We start from the raw sequence: 22,985 nt of genomic DNA on the forward strand, positions 1-22,985 counted from the left end.
CATTTTATAAAGTGATGTATTTATTAGGTTTGGTTTACTTCAACACGTTAATAAAAATTTTACATTTGAATCAAAATCTAATTGTTGTCACACGTTTTTCTTTATTTGCATGATCATGGTTTTTACAATCTTATCAAAGTTTCAAAAAATTAAACAACAAATCCAATGAATAACATTTTTGCTTAATGTTTCCTACTATACACTTGGGTATAAATGAAATGAGGATAGTCATTTGAGTATCAACATACTTGAAAACGTAATTTAACTGAAGAAATATAGGAACTCTTCATTCTCCCGGTCTGTAGCTTCATTGTTTTTGTTTGAGTGTCGTTTGCGGACAGGAGGTTGAGAGCGTGGCATCAACTTCTTGACAGACTAAAATACAGAAGACATATTGTCAGTTTCATTTGTTGGAATAGCCGTGTGAGTCATTTAAAAGGCGAACAATGTCTGTTCTGTTTAGGATTCTTAGTCCCAGTTATGTACCAAAGAAAGAAGTCTGCACTCCATGATTTATTAAATGAATCACTTTCTCCTGTGATCCATTTACAATTTTTTCAGTCGCTAACAAGCGTTTGTCCAACCATTCGTCACATTTTCAAAACTCTAAACACAATTAGCAGAGCATCAGTCTTTTGCGGCCATACCATTCACACATTTTATGTCGTTTTCACCATATATGCAGTCAGTGAACACATTTCCACAATGCTTACATTTTCCTAACAGACAAGCTATACCTCCTAACAAAATTATGGATTGTATTTGTAGTATTTACGAATGTTAACACACGACATCACACAATAGCCAAAACAACATTTCAAACCTTAGATACAGTATAAAAACCTCTGCTTCTGCAATGATATCAGTTCAAAAACAATATCAATATTAAAAAATATATCTCCGCTGATAATAAACAAACAACTGAATAATTGACAAAGCTGATTTTTGTTGGGTAAATTGGGCCAAGCATAGCAGATTCCAGTCTGGTTTAGACACAGTGGCAGGGGTTATTTTTAATAGGGTTAAAGCAAAACTATGTAGAGCTGCGCCTGCCAGAATTGAGTTTGAGACCTATGCAGTAAAAGGAGGATTTTGAGGAGTGATGTTGATGAAAACATGTGGCCTAACCCCATGGCTTCATTTGTCCCGGAACACACCGGATCCGGCACCTGGTTTTACTGATCCCCCTCCTCAACCGCCCCCCGCCCCGTCCGCTGTTCACTTTCACTTTCTTTCGCGACTCCCAAACCCCCTTGACTTTCGTACGTGACAGCCCCCCCTCTTCACTTTCGTGCTGTCTGCAACACCCCCCTATCCCGCTATCCACTTTTGTGCACGACACCTCTCCATCCTTGGGTAACATGGATGTGTTTCATGAATATTTAGTTAATTGTAAGCAATACTGTAAAACTTTTTCTGTTCTATCATACCGTGTTTCTACTGTACCTCCTGTAGCAAACAGTAAAGGAAAAAACTTATTTGCTTTTTACTGGAATGCTATTGAATGTGAACATTACAGTACATGTACAGGTGGACACACAGTTCCCAACCAATAAATTTAGTGTCAAAACAACGGATTGCATTTTTTGCATGCAAATACCTGCAAAAATGAAAAAAAAAAAAAAAAAAAAAAAAAAAATATATATATATATATATATATATATATATATATATATATATATATATATATATATATATAGATTTCCAGTGTTTTGGTAAAGTTAGTGTGTGCAGAGAAAGAGGTGCTCTATTTTGAAATGAAGAGTTAGTATATATTTAACAAAATATATTTTTGAGAAGAAAATTATCTATTTGGACAATTGTGTTTTGTAGGTGAGTGTGTTAATAATTTAGAAAAAGTATCAGAAGTATGGGTAAGCACTTGTTAGCGATTTAAAAAAAAAAAACTAATAAATTGTTGACTTTGGTACATTTGAAGAAGTTTGGTCACAGCACCAAATTTATCTGGTAAAGCTTGATTTAGAACCCAGTTAAGAAATTCATTGAAGTGGCTATAACAAATTCCATGGGCTTTGTCAGTTATATCTATTAATTGATCATTATTCTGCCTCACGTTATCCCAGTGAGGTAATGAGGGGAAAGCAAGATGGATTCTATTATTCCTGAATCTTTTAGAAGGTTTAATGAATACATTTTAAGGGTGGAGAAATTACAAATTTGGACCTGAATGTAAGCCTGCAGCTTCAGTAATTCAAAAAAGGGGATTTTCTCATAGCACTGAGGTCAATACTCACTTAATTGAGGAGCCGTAATTAATAGAAGATTCAAATCATTGATGTGCAGCCAAGCAGCAATGAGAATGTACTGTAATGTATTTTCAAATAAAATACCAAATACCTCAGTTTTACATGTATCAAAATAAACTACAAAATTCAGTAGCCACAAATGTATCAAAATTAAATACTGTGTTTTGTATATTGAAAATACTACAAAATACTTTTAGCATGAAATTTCTTCACAGACCTTCCATCAGTTTACCATTCCCTTGACCATTAAACTGACTTAAGTAAACAGTGTTTGACAGCAACAGCGTTTCTCTAAGTTTAAGTCCGCTTCTCTGCCACCTCATCCACCTCTCCTCCAGTACATGAGGATGTATCAATACACCTTTGTTTCTCTTGATTTTAGTATAAATTTTGTACAAATTTCCTATTCCTGAGTTGTATCATAGAACTACAGTATATCTTTTAATTGTGTTTCCATCACGTGGCCAGTAAAATTGACACCATCTCTTAACAGTCTTACATGTTTTAAAAGGGGGGATATATGAAGAGGTTATTTAAAATTTTTGCTAACATATTTTTAAAAATAAAGTTTTACTGTTTTTTGCAGTTGAAATCTTTAAAAACATGATTTCTAAAATCTTCCATAAATCATGTTTTTTGCTATTGTACTCTTCACTGCACAACATAAAACATGATGTCTAAACATAATGTTATAAGTTTTTGCAAACAAATTCTTCATGCATCTTGCTGCTGCCATGTAACGGGACTCTGGACTTTTTGACCAGTCTGTATAGCATACCTGCCAACACTCCTGTTTTTCCCAGGGTTTTTCTTCTGGAAAACTCCCGTAATTTCACCCCTCCCCCCCTTTTTGGTACAGTCTGTAAACACCCCCGGGTGGCCAACTTTGGTACTTAGCAATCCATCCAAAACTACTATAATTTGTGCAGTATACTCATTCTCTCAAGATTTTTTTAGTTCTTCTTTAACTGGAAGTGTCTTAATTTACCCCCTTAGTGAACACCAGTATGCCATCTTTAAGTATTTTTTATTTCTAAACGTCCTCTGCATTTCCACCTGCAGCACTGAGACTGAGAATGATTATGTGCTGTAGGCTCCATATTCCTGTTTTTGGACTGATATTTTATTTCAACTAATTTCTTAAGCAAATATGCTGATGCCAAAATGTACACTATACTGTCATTAAATAGCATTATGCCACATTTTTATGATGTCATAATGAAGACTTTGTACAAAGTATTTTAGAGTATTTAAAAAATACTAAATACAAGACACGAAAGTATTTTGATACAAATCATTAACCCATTTTCATAAACCCTATCAAATACAAATCACAAAGTACTATTTTGTATTTGAAATAGGCATTTGAAATACTTATGTCATGAATACTGCCCATCCCTGCAGCCAAGTCAGCACAATTGTGATATACTAACATGTCAATGTGAAGCTAAAACCTCAGTAATGATTCCTGCACCTTGGTGAATCTATGCAAAGTCCCATTAACGCAAGTCATTTTACTTGGTGGTTACATTTTACTTAAAACGTATCTCAGGGACTGTGTCTAAGCATTCTGTTTGAATGGGGAAACATCAAATTCTCTGAAATTGCTGTCCAAACTTACGATTAAATTTCATATTACGAATCCCTAATAAAATGAAACATCTGTCTCTTTAATTTTGAATCTGCAGAAACTCACTTGCCTGGAGAATCGTCAGTGTATACTGGGGCTGGGCCGATAAACGATATCATATCGAATCGCGATATAACAATGATAAGATCAGGACTTTTTTACTCAATATTGGTCTACGAGCCAATCACACAGCTAAAATGTGCAACAATGGGAATCTAAAAGTGTTTTAATATTAGAGATGTACAGAATTTTCAGTCACCGAAAATTTATCGGCCTAAAATATGTTATGGCATTTAATGGACCCTCTAATTTTTGTAACTTCGATCATTTTTGGGGAACTCTTTTTAAATCTGGAAGCATTAACTTATATATAAATATATATTGTTATCGTTCAATGTGGAATATAATTATCAAGATTGCATTTTTGCCATATCGCCAAATTCGCTGAAATCACATTTTTGCCTAAATTTTGCCAAATTTAGACTTTTTTCAACAGTAAAACTGTGTCTTTTACTTACTGGTTTCTTGACATCAAGTCGAGATCTTTCCAAGGCTTTTTTCTGTCTTTCCTCCTGCTGCTTCATCTGCAAATATACCTTCTCGTCACGCAGTCTAAACAGAAGAAGGACGTTTAGAAACAAACCAGACACAAATGTATTAATGCAGGTGTAGATGTGCTCACCTCATTCTCCTTTCCTTCTCTTTGGCGCGTTCAGCTGTACTCATTTGATCTTTTGGAATCTTTTCAGCATTTTCCAGAAGCTCTCCTAATTTTTCTTCAATGGCCATCAGCATCTGTAGAGCGCTCAGGTTTGCTTCCGTCTCCCCAACACAGCAACGATACACTGCCTCCACCTTGCGGCTCAGTGTGTCAAACGTTTTGTCCTGAGAACAAGGTCAAAGAATTCTTATTCTTTGGTCATAAAAATAAGTTACCATCACATGACTAGCAATGGGTAGTACTGTGACAAAGACTTAGGTGTACTTGGGTTGGGATCAAATTTCAGTTAAATTGGACAAACAGGCTGTGGTCTGATAACAGCAATAAAAGCAGGGCTAAACTTGATTTTAAAAAAAATTCACTAGGTGGATATTAGACAAAGCAAACAAACATGCCTGGAAGCAGAGATGAGTAGAGGAGTAAACAAAACAGAAAAAAACATATCAAGACAGAGAACACAGAGTGAAGAGAAGATTGTGCTTAAATAGACCAGGGGTCTGTACAATGAAGCCACATCAGCATAACTACAGTTGCAATCAGAATTTAAAAAAACCATTTAAGGTCAAAATTATTATCACCTTTTAAGCTATATATTTTTTGATAGTCTACATAACAAATCATCGTTAAACAATTACTTTTCTAGTTACCCTATCCTACCAAGTTACCCTAATTATTCTAGTTAAGCCTTTAAATGTCACTTTAAGCTGTATAAAAGGGTCATAAAAATATCTAGTAAAATATGTTCTGTCATCATGGCAAAGATAAAATAAATCAGTTATTAGAAATGAGTTATTAAAACTATTATGTTTAGAAATGTGTTGAAAAAAATCTCTCTGTTAAATAGAAATTTGGAGAAAAAATAAACAGGGGGGCTAATAATTCAGGGGGTTTCATAATTCTGATTGCAACTGTATATAGTTCTAACTTGTAATTTTATCTTGTTCTGTATTAAATACAGGTAAAATTTTAAGAGCCCATATTTTCAAGAAGCAATTTCATTGTCTTAAAATATGCATTTATTTTTACCTAATTATACCGACTGTCATATGATTTGATTTGTTCAGTGATTAATTTGATCCCAAATCCCTCCTTTGCATGAGGCTAATCTGCTGTGATTTATCCGATCACCCAGTCTGTTGTGATTGGACGACTGGGTTCCGCGTGAGAGCGAGAAACGCCCGCCACGGTTATGAAGTAGCACACTGAGTATGTGAGAGGCCAATGCAGGAATGCAATAAAGCAATGCAGTTAAACAGCAGCATATTACTCTACTCTTAAACCTAACCCCAAGTAATAACAATGACACATGTGTACAGCTGATGGTGGCCATAGCAAAGGCAAATGGCAGAGAATAGCGAGTTCAGATACGCATTTAAATCAGTAAAGGAAGAAGCATGTGTCACATTTTCAGCATGGTTTAGTACTCATTCTGTGAACAGCCCAATAAAGAATTAACCTGAGAGATGCAGTACAAGCACTGATCTATAATAGATAAGTGATTATAAGCCACGCGAAACGATTTCAAGTTACAACACATAATTAAATACATATTTTGCAAACTACACAAAACGAGGCAACAATTTTGATTACACTTACATGTTGTGATCTAGAGGAAGAAGAAACTGGTCCATGTGAACTGTAACAGTTACTGACAAAGTCCCATGCATAATAGTTTCTGCTGCTACTTCCTTTAATAGCAAACGGCCAACAAATCCCACGTTGCAGCGTAGGTTATTGAATAAAAATTTTTAAAAATGACAGTAACAAAAAACATCACTAGGTTGTACCATGCTCCGCTAGTATCTGAAGGGAAAGGCGCGTTCACGTTTTACCGGATCTGGCACTTCATATTTGGTGATGTATCGTATCAACATCGATGCATTCAAGCAAATGATCTGAATCCAACACGATTTATTTATTTGACTCTGAACCGACTATTTTGTTAAAGAATCAATAATTTTAAACATGGTGAACTTTAAGATTTAAGCCTCAGCTGGATGTTTTTATTCACTTCGAGTGGTGTTACACAATGCATGGAAGCTCATTTTCTAAAAACCATAATAGGGGCTCTTTAAAGGATTTTCAGTTTTATTTTACACAATTTTTTTTGCTAGTTTTCATTTCGGATATGTGTTTTCAGTCATGTGTTTTCAGTCTTCTAAAACATGGTGGAAAGGACAGTATGGTCGAGGTCTCTTAACTTTTTAAAACACTGCACTGTGTTAAAAGAAAAAAGCACTAGCGTAAATGAAGACTGCGAGGCAAAGGCCAGATCTGCTAGTGAAGGAGAGAGACAGTGATAGAGCCAATTCAATGAAAGACGATGATTAGGAGACCATGATGGGTATGGGTTGATAAGGGGCTTTTAAACAGGACACCAGGGTTACACCGCCACTTTTATGAAAAAAAACGCTCCTCCATTGTCTCTGCCACTATATTGTGGCATTAGGATCCACATAATGGAGCTGCATTATATTGTGGCATAGGATCTACATAATCAGTGGAGTTGCTCTTCAGCTTTTCGGCTTTCAGCAGTGACATTTGCATTACACTGAACTGATCTTTTTAACAGATTTAATTTACTAAAACGTCAGCTTTGATACAATCTACATCATAAAAAGCATCATAGAAATAATGATGAACTGACATAGGCTTCAAGATAAGAACCCCATGCAGGGTTTCACTAAGACCAGTCAACTGAATCTTAGTTTTCTATAACACTGACTACCCTTACAAAAAATTACTGCAGTTTTTTAAAGGAATACTGCAGTTTTAGTTAACTTTTAGAAAGTGCAGTTTTTTTAGACAAGAAAAAAACTTATTTAAATAGTACAGCAACTGGAATACTACAATACAACCAACTGCAGTACATCTAGTGCAATACAACTGAAGTACTACTGCAGTACAAGTACTGCAATAATACTGAAGTGATACTACAACTATAATGCAGTACAACTACTGCAATACAACTGAATTACTACTACAGTACAACTACTGCAATAGTACTGAAGTGATACTTCTACTTTAATGCAGTACAACTGCAATAGTACTGAAGTATTACAACAACTATAATGCAGTACTGCTACTTCGGTTGTACTGCAGATTTTACTGCTGTTGAGCTTTATTGCATTATAGTTGCTGTTGTACTGTTCTGTTCACTGCAGTTATTTTTTATTATTCTTTATTAAATAAACTCTTAAAATTCTAATTAGAAAATTACTTGAATCCAAAAAACATCCCTAAAAAAAGTACAAAATATTCTTGAAAGATGTTGAAGAACAAACTCCTTGGAAGACAAGTGCAGTACAGATCTCACCACACCAATGGCATATTAGACTACAGCAGCACAAGTGCAGTAAAATTTTACTGCAGTTTACTGCAACTTATACTACTGCTGAACTTTATTGTACTGTATTTGAACTGTGTTTATACTTCATTGTATTGCAATTTTGCAATTGTATTTTATTTTACTGCAGTTACACTTCTATATACTGCTGTTGTACTGAAGTTATATTGCAGTTTTACTTCAGTTTACTGCAGTTATTTTTGTAAGGGTACTGCCAAGCTCAACCCTGTTTAGTTTTAGTGGGAAACCAATGTTAGGCTACAGAGTGATATGACCATGGCAAGTCGAAAGGAAAATAACAATTAATCAAAGTTCAACAAGGATGAAATAATATAAAGAAAACAGCATTAGCAAGTTGCAAAACAACAATCATTAGAAACCAAACCAAAAAGAAAGAAACCAGAAAAAGTTTCTTATTTAGATACCTGGTCCTCAGGTTTGCATTGTCCAAAGCTGAAGTGTTTGGCTTTCAGTTCCAGCTCTGCTGTTCTCTCCCTCTCTCTTTGAATGGTCTCAGTCATGATATCAATCTGCGCTTTTAGCTGCTTTGACTCAGACTCCCTGCATGAACACAGAAATGAGCATTGATCTACTGGAATAAAGAAATGTAAAAAAGTGAACTAAGACATGCAGGTACAAACATGTTCTTGTGAATCACTTCAGCATTCTGTCTGAACTCCTCCAGTGCCTCTTCTGTCTCTCTGGTGTTCTGGATGAGGGAAAGGTTCTGCTCTTCCAGCTCAGTCATCAGGTTTAATAGTTCTTGGGGGTCTTTGAAAAATATCTGTGGGTCTTCCTAAGAATACATTACAGTGATTATTTCAAGTCATTAGCTAAAAAAGCTCATTCATTCTCATTCATTTCAAAGACAGTCGCTTTACTTGCCAATATTAACTTGGCAGTTGTAGCCTAATGGTTTTGAAGTTGGACTTGTAATTGAAATGATGCAAGTTTGATTCTCAGTAATTTAATATGGTGAGAGTGAATGAATAGCTTTTTTGCATCTGTGATACCCACAACTGAGGTGCCATTGAACAAGGCAACTCCTATTGCTGCCTGGCCACTGGAAGCAAATGGCAGTCCATTGCTCTATGTGTGCTCACAGTGTATCACTTTCAAGTAATTTGAATTTATAAAAAAATACACACGTGGAACCAAACAAAAGTGACATATCTTTACACACATAAGAGACGTGTCTCTCCTCTGTACATGTGCAATAATCAAGAAATCACAAGCTGAGAGGTGTGAACCTTTGCTTATTACCCAGCAAGCATTTTTTGTTTTTAAAAAATGTCTTATAGATGTCTAATAGACACCTAAACAAAGTCATAATGGTTAAAACAAGGCTAAATTTGGGCTGTCAGTGAAAATCTAAAAGATGTGTAGGAATAGGTCAAATCTAGACTACTCATCAAATAAATAGAAATGAAATACTACACATATAAAGTCTGTCTAATCTGTCTAATCTAATCTAAACTAGTCTAGCTTTGGGCTATTTTTAGATGTCTATTACATTTTCACTGACAGCCCAAGTTTAGCTTTGTTTTAGCGAAGCTGTCTTTTTAGATGTCTTTTATACATCTATTAAACACAAAATTGATTGCTGGGTAGTGTTGCCAGATCATTCATTCATTCATTTTCCTTTAGTCTCTTTATTCATCAGGGGTCGCCACAGTGGAATGAACGACCAACTTATCCAGCATATATTTTTACACAGCGGATGCACTTGAGACTCGAACCAGCAACCTTCTTGCTGTGAGGTGCTAACTACTGAGCCACCGTGTCGCACTGTTGCCAGATCTTGGTAACAAAACCAATAAACAAGTTCAAAATAATGACAAAGATTTTATACAGGTAATAATACCAAAATCTGCATCTGACCAGACTGATACCTCATAAATGTGACTGATTTATAAGCCAAGCCTAAACAACAAGTTCACAGACAGATACTTTTGAAAAGTGGACATGACACCACTGCTAGTGCACACAAACCTGTTGTCCTTGGTGTAGTTTAAACTGGACAACATCAATACTATCATATAAGTTTGTGACTAAATGGAAATGTTTATCCTCATTACGGTGGCTGCCTGTTAAGTTCCATATTGATTATAAAATAATGCTTCTTACCTATAAAGCTTTAGATAAATTAGCTCCTGTTTATTTAACCAATTTCCTGTCTCGCTATAATCCAACCCGCTCTTTAAGATCTCAAAACCTTTAGAGTACCTAGGATAGCAAAGTCTATTAAAGGAGGTCAAGCCTTCTCATTTATGGCTCCTAAACTCTGGAACAGCTTTCCTGATAATGTCCGAGGCTCAGACACACTCTCTCACTAGAATCTCAAACTAAATTAAAGACCTATCTTTTTAGTAAAGCATAAACACAATGCATCAGTATGATGCTCCATGCAGGTGGGTGGCCTTGACAAACCACCTGTAGAACACACTCCTCCTGTCTTAATGCACCAGACATTTTGTTAGAAATACTCATATGCTTTACATGTTTGTTTCTATGTTCGTTTGTATAAACAGCAGCTATGCTAATTATTTTCTTTATTCTCTATTTTCACCGGGCGATACTCATCCCGAGGCCCCCAGAGTTTATGCAGCGCCATTGATGCGATCCAAGACCTGTGAAGAAATGATGCCAAGGTATCCATAATCCTGGACCAGGCCATATCCTGAACTGATGCTGTGGCAGTCATGGAGGAATGGATGGACAAAACTTTGCATTGATCCCGTGGGCCAGCCTGATTACCCGCCGGTGACCCACTCACACCTGCAGTTCTCCCCGATGGATGTCCAGTGTTCTCCAGCCTTTGGCGTCTTGACTGCAGCTCTGCACAAGAAGTTTGGCCAGAGGAGAAATGGTTGTGCCCTACTGAGCCTGGTTTCTCTCGAGGTTTCGAAGTTTGTTCTTTGCCACTGGCTTGCTTGGTTTGGGACTTGTAGAGTGCACATCGATGGATTTGCTCTTCAGTGTTTGAACTTTCAGCAGTGAAATTTAAACCACACTGAACTGAACTTCGACTCTGAAAACTAGACTGACACAGTTTCAATTTACTAGAACTTCTATGTTAAGCTGTTTGACACAATCTACATTGTAACAGGTGAGTGGTCTTGACAAACCACCTGTAGAAACACTCTAACTCTAGCACCTAATTAGTACTCTGAGCACTAACAGTTCCTTTGTATAATTAGCACTTCCCATGTGTCCTGCCTCTTGTTGTTGAATTGCTGAATGGTTCCTCAATTGTAAGTCACTTTGGTCAATGTTGTGAGTTTCAGCATAGCATTAAAAAAGAAAAAAATTAAATCCATTGGCAACTTATTTCAATAGAACAGAGGACATGAATAGATATTAACCTCACAATCTGAGCTGTCAGTCCCAGGTGCAAATCTAAAGTGAAAACAAAGCATGATTACGCATTAAAATGCCAAAGCTATATATTTAATGTGAAGGTTTGCACATACATTTTGTTGCTCTGACGGCTGGACTTCACACTTTGTCTAGATGAAGTCCTGGCCTCCTGAGAGGATGAAAAACAACGAGCTACTTGTCTTTCTCCACCTGTATATATTTCAGTACATTCATACAGATGGAAATAAGTCAGTCTTCTGTGCAAATCTATGACAGGATGTAATTTGAACAACTTTTTATGAATTGTTTACATTTTGCTATTTGCCCTACAAACATTTTGAAAGGCTTGTCATTTTGGCAACATACGCTTGCTGTCTGGAGGAGCCGTCTTTTTCTCTCTGCTCTTCTTGATTTTCTCTGTCTGTTTTCCATCACTCTCTTTATTTGTGGAGAGAGTTGAGTGTTTGCTCTTGGATCTCTGTTCCTCCTGCCAATCTTGGGGTGACAGCATTAGCAGAAACTCTTTATAATTTTTATACTCCTTCAGGATGTCCTCATATTTAGAGATGTCACTAATACAAAAGGCAGAAAAAAGTTTAATTAACAAAAAATTAAATGTACAAATAATTTCAACTTAAATTTTATATAACTTAAAGTATAGAAGCTTAACTTTGTTACCTCTTGATTGCTACCATTTTGGAAGTAATTTTCTTGATCTCAGTTACTTTCTCCAGCTTTACTTTGGTCTCCTGTTCAGCACTAAACATGTATTTGATTATTAATGTCCAGAAATAATTTGTGAATAAATCTATATACAGTGCATCCAGAAAGTATTCATAGCACTTTACTTTTTCCAAATTTTTTTTATGTTACAGCCTTATTCCAAAATAGATTAAATTAATTTAATTAATTAAATTAATTTAATCCATTTTGGTAAAAGGCTGTAACAAAAAAAATGTGAAAAAAGTGAAGCACTGTGAATACTTTCCGGATGCCCTGTATGTCACTGTAAAAAAACATTTTAAACACTGTCTATTGCTTCAAACATTATGCTTCAATTAAGCAAGAAAATTTCATTACTTCTTATTCTTTTTAAAGTCGCCATGAAACTGAAATTAAGATTGTCTTTTTTTCAGCTATCGTGAAATACATCCACTTGAAACGGTCCTGAAATTAGATAGAAAATGAAGGGCGGTGCATGATTTAAAAATGCATGAAAGTGAAAGTGCATGAAAATGAAAGAAGATTGAAAAATGGATGAATTTAGAGCAGAAACGAGATGCCCACTGATAGCCACGCCTTAAAGAAATTCCATGTGACCAGGAAGTGAAGTCATTTTGAGGGAAAAGGAAAGTTATGCTTTTTGATTCTAGTTTATGAGGGCAAATGAATCTTTACAAAAAAATATTAAGTGCACAAATCGTTTATAACTAAAGAACTACTATATACATATAAAAACAAGAAGAGTATGTTATGATTTCATGGCAACTTTAAGGCTTTACAAGTGCAAGCAATTAGGACTACTACACTTTGATAGCATCCACTGAATTCTTGTCATTTTCCTTCAGAAATTCTTCAAACAAGATAGTGTCGTCCTCCAAGAACTTCTCGGCTCTTGACAATTTTTCCTCTTCTTCTGCAGCCATTTGCTCTAGTAGTTGAATCTCTCCCCTCTTTACTTCCAGAGAGTACTAAAAAGCAAGAGAGTATAAACAAGCACAACACTGAGCAAACATCCACACCTGGCCAGCAACTGAGAGTTAGAAAAACAAAATGGCATCTTACCTCCAGTAAGAACAGTTCACGTTTTTTAGCGATATATTCATGCATACTTCCTCTATCAGTATTTGGGTCTATGAAAATGACAATAATAGCAACGTTTAAGCCAAAAATCTAATGCTACTAGCTCTGAGTTTATATGTTTGATGCGTGGGATGGTGTGGCTTACCTTTTATAGATGCCCTCCATGCAGGTGTAATCTGAAGCTTTTGGTGAGTGTGTATGACTGGCATTTTACTTTCCCCTTCTTTCAGTTCACTCTTCAGTTTAGTTTGTCTTCCCCTTGTTCTGCCTGCAAATGTCATCTTCTCATTGACAGGTAAAGCCAGCTTATTTTGGTGCTCCTGCTACAACAGAATTCACAATCTCAACTTCTAGTACCCCTACAGACTTCAAGCAAGTGCATTGGATACGATGATATAGAGCTGCACAATATTTATTGGAAAAATTGGACATTGCAATATTTTGCTGTTGATATACAGTTGAAGTCAGAATTATTAATCCCCCTTTCTTTTTTTTTTTGCTTTTTTTTATATTTCCCAAATTATGTGTACCAGAGCAAGGACATTTTCACAGTATGTCTGATAATACTTTTTCTTCTGGAAAAAGAACTTTTTCTTCTTTCTTAATTCGGCTAGAATAAAAGCAGATCTTAATTTTTTTTAAAGTCATTTTAAGGTCAAAATTATTAGCCCCTTTAAGCTAAATTTTTTTCGATAGTCTACAGAACAAACCATCATTATACAATAACTTGCCTAACCTGCCTAGTTAACCTAGTTAAGCCTTTAAATGTCACTTTAAGCTGTATAGAAGTATCTTGAAAAATATCTGATCAAATATTATTTACTGTCATCATGGCAAAGATAGAAATGAGTTATGAGTTAAACTATTATGTTTAGAAATGTGTTGAAAAAATATTCTCTCCTGTAAACAGAAATTGGGGGGAAAATAAACAGGCGGCTAATAATTCTGATTTCAACTGTATATTGCGATAGAAATAGAATTTCAGCTGATGACTTAAAGGTCAGCTATGATGCAAAATCAACTTTTGGAAGTTGTTTGAACAGAACAGTGTGTAGGTATAGTGTGTCCACAGTCAATCTGTAGTGATATAAAACCAACAAGTCTCTTTTTAAAAAATTGAAGTTAAAATAGGATGCAATTCTTTTGAGGCCCACTGCAACATGACGTAGCAGTGCAGTTTTCCATGCCCCCTGAGTTGATTGACAGGCGTGTATGAACATGTCTTCATAGTCACGCATATAAACATGTCCACAGAACTAAATTTCGCAACATGTAACAGTGTATGTGACAAATAAAGGTTTTTCATCATCACCATCATTTGCAAAGAAATCTGTTAAAAGATCTGTTCCAACTTTCTGTGATCAGCTGCATCTCAAGAATGGTTTTACAAATTTTAAAAACAGAGCATGTTTGTAATAAAGACAGTAAAATCACTATGTAAATCATAACCACTGCAATCACCACAGCTGAATAGTGTCAGTAAACACTCGTTTGTGTTGTGAAAATATAAATGTATATAATCTAGTTTCAAATTAACAGTGATATTTATTAGGGCTGTGCACTTGATCAAAAATTCAGTTTCGATTTCGATTTTGGTTTCTAACGATTATAAAAAAACATAAATCGCGATAAAACAATTATTGCACCATATACCGCCCCCTTTATAGTTGTACATATTTGTTGCTCTGCAAAGCTCAGTTTCATGTGAAAATTACTAAAAAAGCATGTACTATAATGTAACTTTTGCAGCACGGGATGCGCATCATTCATAGAAGTACATTCCAATCATTCATGTTTTTAAAAGCGCGAAAGAGATCGCATGCTGTTTTGTGTATGTGCTCAGCCTCAAAGACAAGCAGTGCACACACATCTAAAGTCATCTTAATGGGAGCGCTTTTTTTTGGTCAAATACATGCAAATTTGTGTCAAAAGGTGGTGTTTAGTGATTATTCATATTAACCCTCATTTATGTTATAAACAAACGAGTTGAGAATCAAAAGACATGTGAAAGTAAATATAGAACGGTAATGTGCAATATTCCTGCTGCTGACTGTTTTTATCATTAATCAAACAACAAAAGGACAAAATCACTCACACTGCTCTTGACTGAAGGACATTTTTAGCTATAAATATTTTTTTTCTTACAGTGAAGATGCTTAAAGCAGTTTGTTTCACATTTTTATTGTTATTATATATATATATATATATATATATATATATATATATATATATATATATATATATATATATATATATATATACAGTTGAAGTCAGAATTATTAGCCCTCCTAAATTATTAGCGACCCTTTCCCCCCCCAATTTCTGTTTAATATTTAAACTTTTTTTTATTCTAGCCAAAATAAAAAAGACTTTTTCCAGAAGAAAAAATATTATAGGAAATACTGTGAAAAAATTCTTTGCTCTGTTAAACAGCATTTGAGAAATATTTATTAAAAAATTTACAGAAGGGCGAATAATTTTTACTTTAACGGTATATTGTTTTGAATAATTGTGATTACAATTATGACCAAAATAATCGTGATTGTGATTTTTCCCATAATTGAGCAGCCCTAATATTTATATAACTGAGACGTTATATTCTTTGGTTTTTAATAATCTAATTTCATTCAAAACTTTAGCTAGGGTGTGAGAAACATTAAAAACCTCTTGCTTCTTGACCACGGGCTGTGCCAAAGTGATGCAAATGCTACAGGCAGGGTCTTAACGACTGTGCCTTTGTCTATGGGTGATACTTTTAGGCCAAAGAAACCCTTTTGTTGATAAACTTGTGTAGTCAGTGGCTTGGCAGGTTTATTCACCTACCTACCTACCTACTTCATTTGCATGCTTTGTTTAGCCATCTCCACCTAGCCACCCCCCTCCACGTAAAAACATATTATAGACTCATCTTAGACTTGCTTACAGACTTGTGATAAAACTGTAAGAGACTCCTGTAGGTTCTTGCAGACTCGTGGACTTCTTGAAAACGCTATATGACTGCAGACTAACCAACACGTCTCAATAAAGGAATTCTGCTTGTTTGAGACTCCTTGACTGGGTTTACTCATTCCTTTATTTTTTTTCAACAGTGTGTACTGCAAATGTTGCAACACTATTTGTGTGTGACTCCTCAGAAATGCTTGAATAAACTCTACCAAGTACAAAAAATATACTTACTTGGTAGTTTTCACTAATGAGCTGGATTTCTGCTTCATCTGTGTTTATTGTTAACTCACTCTGTTACTGACTGCTGTTTATCTGATGTAACACAGGGGAAGCAGGCATGCAGTGGGCAGGGGGAACCAGCTCATTTGCATTTAAAGGCACAGGCTACAAAAACAGCTAATGAGCTAACACTTTGCTCTGAGCATTTTCTGCATTGCATAATAAATAATCTGATGAATATTTTGAGCTGAAACAGACACATTCTGGAGACACCAAAGCTTATCTTACACCTTGTAAAAGGCATCAAATATGAGCCTTCTTGTTCATTATAATTCATCAATTTAGACTGGGACGATTTTGTAGGAGAGTGAATAATGCATAAAAATAATAAACAAATTTTAAATACAATCACACAAAGATGAAAGTGAAATAAACGTTGCTTTATGGCTTTCTGGGGAGTCAAACAGTATTTGGATGCACAAACTGAATAATCGTAAATAAAAGTAAAATAACACTGTGTAGTCTTTATAGTTTAAACAATTCAATATAAATAATCATTATTAATTTCTTGACGGGATCCTTTAAACTCTCTTGAAATGCTCACACACTCACAGGCCTTAAAGAGGACCTATTATGCCCATTTTAACAAGATATAAAATAAGTCTCTAATCTCCCTAGAGTGTGTATGTGAAGTTAAACTCAGAATACCACACAAATAATGTTTTATAACTCTTTGAAATTGCCCTTTTTAGCATTTGGTCTATATTATGCCGTTTTGGTTACGGTTGCTTTAAATTCAAATGAGATTATGCTCTTTTCAGTAGGGGCGGAGCTAGAAAAACTTATGCATCAACATATCACCAGATTCAAAATAGGACAAACATTATCTCCAACAAAAATGTCTAAAGAAATGTCTTAGATGACGGCAGTCTATAGAGACTACAGTGTTTATTTGTGCATCCCAAGGGGCCGATCACACCGAAGGCACTTTTTGCGTTGAGAGGCGCCTTTTTTAATGGTTGACTAACGGCCGCAAACATTTTGCGCACTGCTTATGTGCCCTGCACCCCCCAAAAGCATTTTGAAAAAAGAGTTAACCCTAAGCGGAAAAATCGTGTTAAGTCAGTCTTTTTTATTCTCCAATCAAATGAAAGCAGAGGCGGGGTTTCCGTTGAGGTGCCTGCAGTGTTTGTGTTGTCAAGACAACTATGATGTATATCCAGCTGCTGACCCGCAGAACCACACACGTTTCAGACAGACACAATCTAGCACACACGATCTAGGCAAACCATGTATGGTAACTAACTAACTCCTTAGGAGCATTATCGCCACCTATTGAATTTCACAAATATGGTTTCCCATTTCAGTTATTATATCATTATTATATTGTGATGCTCATTTTAACATCTATGCAGTTTCTGAACTCAAATTATGTAAATAAAAATAATTGGTTAAACACATGACTTTATTAAATTTTTTATTAATTATTAATAGTTCATTTGTTTGAGCGACGCAGTGCCGCAGTGCCGCAGTAGGTTGTGCTGTCGCCTCACAGCAAGAAGGTCGCTGGTTCGAGCCTCGGCAGGGTCAGTTGGCGTTTCTGTGTGGAGTTTGCATGTTCTCCCTGCGTTCGTGTGGGGTTCCTCCGGGTGCTCCGGTTTCCCCCACAGTTCAAAGACATGTGGGACAGGTGAATTGGGTAGGCTAAATTGTCCGTAGTGTATGAGTGTGAATGAGTGTGTATGGATGTTTCCCAGAGATGGGTTGCGGCTGGAAGGGCATCTGCTGAGTAAAACATGTGCTGCAAGTTGGCGGTTCAGTCCACCATGTCGACCCCGGATTAATAAAGGGACTAAGCCAAAAAGAAAATGAATGAATGAGTTAATTTGTTTGTAATGCTAAATTTGTTGCAACTATAATTACAACAAATTACCAGTACTTTATGGTTTAAAAACTAAGTATTACTATAAATTACTATAGTATTTAATAAGGGAAATCATTAATAAAAAAAGTTTAGAAAATTAAGCAAATAAATACTATTAAATCGTTTGAGTAAAATATTAATATGGTGTTATACATTTATTACATATAAAAAGATTTTTATTACATATAAAGATGTAATCTTGCCTATATTAACATGCTATTATTTACTTCATGATAAATGAATCCATTATAAAAAATTAAACCTGTCCAATTTAGATCGTTCAGCAAGGCCAGCAAACGAGTATCTGCTATATTGACTCTGTCAGATAATAATGACTGATCATCTATGATGACTGATAGAAAACTGTTCAGTCTATTATATTTAATGGTGATCGGAAACAACACTCCCCATTCGCCCGTATCCGGTGCTTTATGACTCACAAATCTTGAATTTCACAATATTATTAAATATTACAGTCATATTAATATCAACAGCAACACTCGAGCACAATATGCAGATGATTCAGTTGTTGTTCTTTTTTTCTTGTCAACAAAATAGGCAGTGTGGTGTGCCTCCCGTTTTTGGAACATAAAAGCGCATTCTGTGTGATCGGCCCCTAAAACTCCACATTAATAATCCTCCTAGACACTGGCTACGTTTACATGGACATCAGTAATCAGTAATCTAATTATTTGCCTTAATCTAATTAAGGCAATTATATGATTAAGGGATTAAGGTGTTTACATGAGTTGCTTTTTCATGTTCCCGTTTTACATGTTATAGCACATAATTCGATTAATGTCATCACGTCACCACGCTATTCACATTTCCTCCGGAGTTTCATGTAATTTCGGGTGTTTCATTTTTAATTTGTCGACTTTAACTGCAGTTTGGTACTTTCACTTTCATTCAGAATCATTTCATGCATGTCCCCTGTGACAAACATACCGCATGCTGAATGGAAGAAAAAACTTTCGCATTTCACGATGCAAGTGTCTGTGGTCTGCACTGACTCGGTAGGTGCAGAGAGTGTCAAACAGCCGTTGTGTGTGGGTGTGTGTGGGTGTGTGTGGACTATCCTGTCACAAAACGCGGCAAAAAGTCCTATAATGACGGTAATAGTTAGATTAAGGTGTTTACATGTCTGTACTGCACTTTAATATTGCGACTAAAATTGCTTATTACATGGTAGACTCTTAATCAGAGTATTTTCATAATTGCATTAAAATCGAATAATTGATGTACATGTAAACATACTCACTGGCATTATCTTCAGCAGGTCAAAACTCTAATGGTGGACGGCTGCTTCTCACTCAGGGTGAATATCAATCTAAGTGCTTCTGCAGACTGTTTCTATAAAGTGTGATTATAAAATATTGATTTAATACATTTTTATTATTAGATGCTGCCTATTGTGACGTTTTAGGCTCACTCTCAATAACTATTTCAATCTATAAAGAGACGCACTGGAATCGCAGGAGTTAACAAGAAAACACTATATTCACACACTGTTGCCACACAAATGTGTTTAAACCCCTGTGATTTATGCATAATAGGCCCCTTTAAAAACACACACAAATGATAAACATTTGCCTTTTCTATGGTCTCATGTTTTCTAAACTGTGTCTGACCAGCTATAATCAAGACTCAACATTGCACATCCTGTGACGTTACAATTGCCGATTCGCCCATAGCAATATCAATGCTGAAATTACATGGTGCAGATCTGGCCGCATTTTCAAGATTGTGGTGGTCAAATATCACAGAATATTATAAGCCTATTGCTTTACATATCTAAATATTTGACAAATCCCTTACACTGATGTCACTCAGACCTCACATCTACAATATGATTTTGTCAATTCAATTATAATTACATTTTTTAAGATTAAATGTTTTTAATCGGTATCGTCAAACATTAAGTGCAGGAAATGATACATACCAGCTTCCTTCGATTCTTTTCTTTGTTCCTCACCTGGAAAAGATTGTCGAGCTCAGGAATTTTGAAAGGATTCACATCATCACAGCTTTCTAAATCAAACAAAACATACATATATTCTCTCTTATTATTACAGGGACTTTCCTATGACAATGTCTTATCTGCACATATTTTTAAGTGTTTCTGCAAGTTTTATTAATGAAAACTCAGAAGTCAAGAATATGCAATTAATTATTTTTAAAAGGAATGTAATCTAAATGTACATTTAAAAAGGGCATACAATGAGTTCTTTTTAACTGGATTAGTGAGTCTACTTAACTGGATTAGACTTAATTTAAGTAAAGTACTTATAAAACTATTATAAACTATAAACTATTGTACAACAACTATAGCTTTTATAGGAACTTTTACACTCTGATTTAAGACCTTTGTAAGGCTTTCAGTTGTTGATGTATTACTTGTCAGAGTAGGCCTAGGTTGACATGAATGGCCAAACTGTTTATTGACCTCTTCTGCTGCTTTTGCAAATAATTATGTTCCCAGAAACAAATAAATGAATATCAAATAATTTTTTAAATACAAAAACCTATCTGTCTTGGCCAGTGTTTTGGGCTATTTTTAAAAAGTTAATATCTAACTTCGTAATAAGTGAAGATATTTGGCCCTATATATTATTAAAATAATAAAAAAATTAATAATAAATGGATAAAGTTGTATATCTCTAAGAGTGCACACACACACACAATCAATGTTCATCACATATACATAAATTTTACATAAAAAAATTACATAAATTATGTGAAAGTACAGCAATAGTATAAACCCTGAATCTACTTTATATCAAACTGCTTTGCTGTTAAATTAATAACGTTATATGATAATATACAAAGAATCAAAATATCTTACTGTATGCTGCTAATTCAGTTGAGGACATGCTGCTCCACGTTAAAACTCTAAATAGATTAACCACAATCTGCGTTCCCTAAACTGCACTTACGAACGTTTTGTAACTATCTTGCTTATTTGATTTGTTTTTGGTCTATGGTCCCAAACATTCAGAAGCGAGGTCCTTTCCCTTTGAAGAGACGTTTGCCTTGTTGGGTTTTGGTTGTCTTGACAACTTTTATTGGGAACATCCTTTCTGCGAAAAGTAGATGGCGGTATTGTGCAGGATCTTAGTTTTTGCTGCATTTTTCTTTTTTCTTTTTTTTTTGAATACTGAACCCTTACATGAAGTGTTAGTGAAGACATTTATAAAGTCCAAAATCAAACAAAAAGTGCTCAGGGGTAGGTTAAATAATGTGTCTCTGCTCTTTGGGTAAGAGATTCATCCAAATAAAAAGCAAAAATCAGTCCAAGCCACTCGAAAAATGTGGGAAAAATAATAAAAAGCCTTTATTCACATGACTAATCTTTGTTTTTTAAGGCTTAGCCATGTGAATAAAGGCTTTTTAATATTTTTTCCACAAAGTCTCTCACAAACAGACATACAAATTTGATAAATAAATGCTTTATATTCATCATAGATTTTGATTTGATGTGAAATTGGTTTCCACAAAAAGTTACTGAATATTTGAAGAGTTCAGATGCAGAAACCTCGAAGTTCCACTGAACATGAGCATTATTCTCAGCCTCCTTTATTATTTCCCTTTGAAAACAAACCTTTTAGAAGAAAATTTCTGATGGAATTTAGAGGTTTTTGCATCTGAACTTTTCATTTATTTCTGACCAGCATTATGCAACAAATTAGAACATTTGATCACAAAAAAATAAAACAAATTAAAATAAATAAATAAATATATATATAGTGGGCGGCACGGTGGCTCAGTGGCTAGCACTGTCACCTCACAGCAAGAAGGTCACTGGTTCGAATTCCTGTCTGGGTCAGTTGGCAAGTCTGTGTAGAGTATGCATGTTCTTCTCATGTTGGTGTGGGTTTCCTTCAGGTGCTCCAGTTTGCCCCACAGTCCAAAGACATGCGCTATAGGTGAATTTACCATAGTGCATGTGTGTGAATGTGAGAGTGTAGGTGTTTCCCAATACTGGGTTGCAGCTGGAAGGGCGTCCTCTGTGCTGGATAAGTTGGTGGTTCATTCCGCTGTGGCGACCCCTAATGAACAAAGTGACTAAGCCGAAGGAAAATGATTGAATGAACACACACACACACATATATATATATATATATATATATATATATATATATATATATATATATATATATATATATATATATATATATATATATATATATATATATATATATATATATATATAAACACACTGACTTAATGTAAGCAATGCAATGACCCCATTTATATGTGATGGGTTGCGTATGCACAAGTATTATTGAAATAGTAAATATCAATTGAACAACATATGGCGACACAGTGGTGCAGTAGGTAGTGTTGTCACCTCAAAGCAAGAAGGTCGCTGGTTCGAGCCTCGGCTGGGTCAGTTGGCATTTCTGTGTGGACAGGGGCGTAGAAACCGGGGGGGACTCACTTTTAGAAACAACCCATTTAAAAAACAGGTGATTAATAATTATATGAACGTATGATCTCATACAGCCGTCCCTCCCACTTTTAAAATGACCGCTACGCCCCTGTGTGTGGAGTTTGCATGTTCTCCCTGTGTTCGCGTGGGTTTCCACCGGGTGCTCCAGTTTCCCCCACAGTCCAAAGACATGTGGTAGAGGTAAATTGGGTAAGCTAAATTGTACGTAGTGTATGTGTGTGAATGATGTGTGTATGGATGTTTGCAGCTGGAAGGGCATCAGCTGTGTAAGTTGGTGGTTCATTCCGCTGTGGGGACCCCGGATTAATAATGGGAC

The 22,985-nt window shown here is 35.4% G+C and overlaps 1 protein-coding gene across 1 annotated transcript; it reads right to left on the reverse strand.

Moving 5' to 3' along the window:
• Nucleotides 1-18: 18 nt before the first annotated feature.
• On the reverse strand, nucleotides 19-21,221 carry cfap100 (cilia and flagella associated protein 100). The gene is made up of 14 exons (XM_056459026.1): nucleotides 21,062-21,221; nucleotides 20,159-20,247; nucleotides 13,273-13,450; nucleotides 13,110-13,177; nucleotides 12,852-13,015; nucleotides 12,003-12,083; nucleotides 11,691-11,896; nucleotides 11,438-11,534; nucleotides 11,330-11,363; nucleotides 8,606-8,760; nucleotides 8,390-8,525; nucleotides 4,580-4,782; nucleotides 4,416-4,509; nucleotides 19-375 (listed from the first exon to the last, which is right to left on the reverse strand). Exons 1-14 carry the CDS (start codon nucleotides 21,087-21,089, stop codon nucleotides 262-264), a joined length of 1,647 nt encoding a protein of 548 aa, XP_056315001.1. The 5' UTR covers nucleotides 21,090-21,221; the 3' UTR covers nucleotides 19-261.
• Between the last annotated feature and the right edge of the window lie 1,764 nt (nucleotides 21,222-22,985).

Source organism: Danio aesculapii, chromosome 6, assembly GCF_903798145.1.
Source record: "Danio aesculapii chromosome 6, fDanAes4.1, whole genome shotgun sequence".
In the NCBI taxonomy this organism is placed as follows: Eukaryota; Metazoa; Chordata; class Actinopteri; order Cypriniformes; family Danionidae; genus Danio; species Danio aesculapii.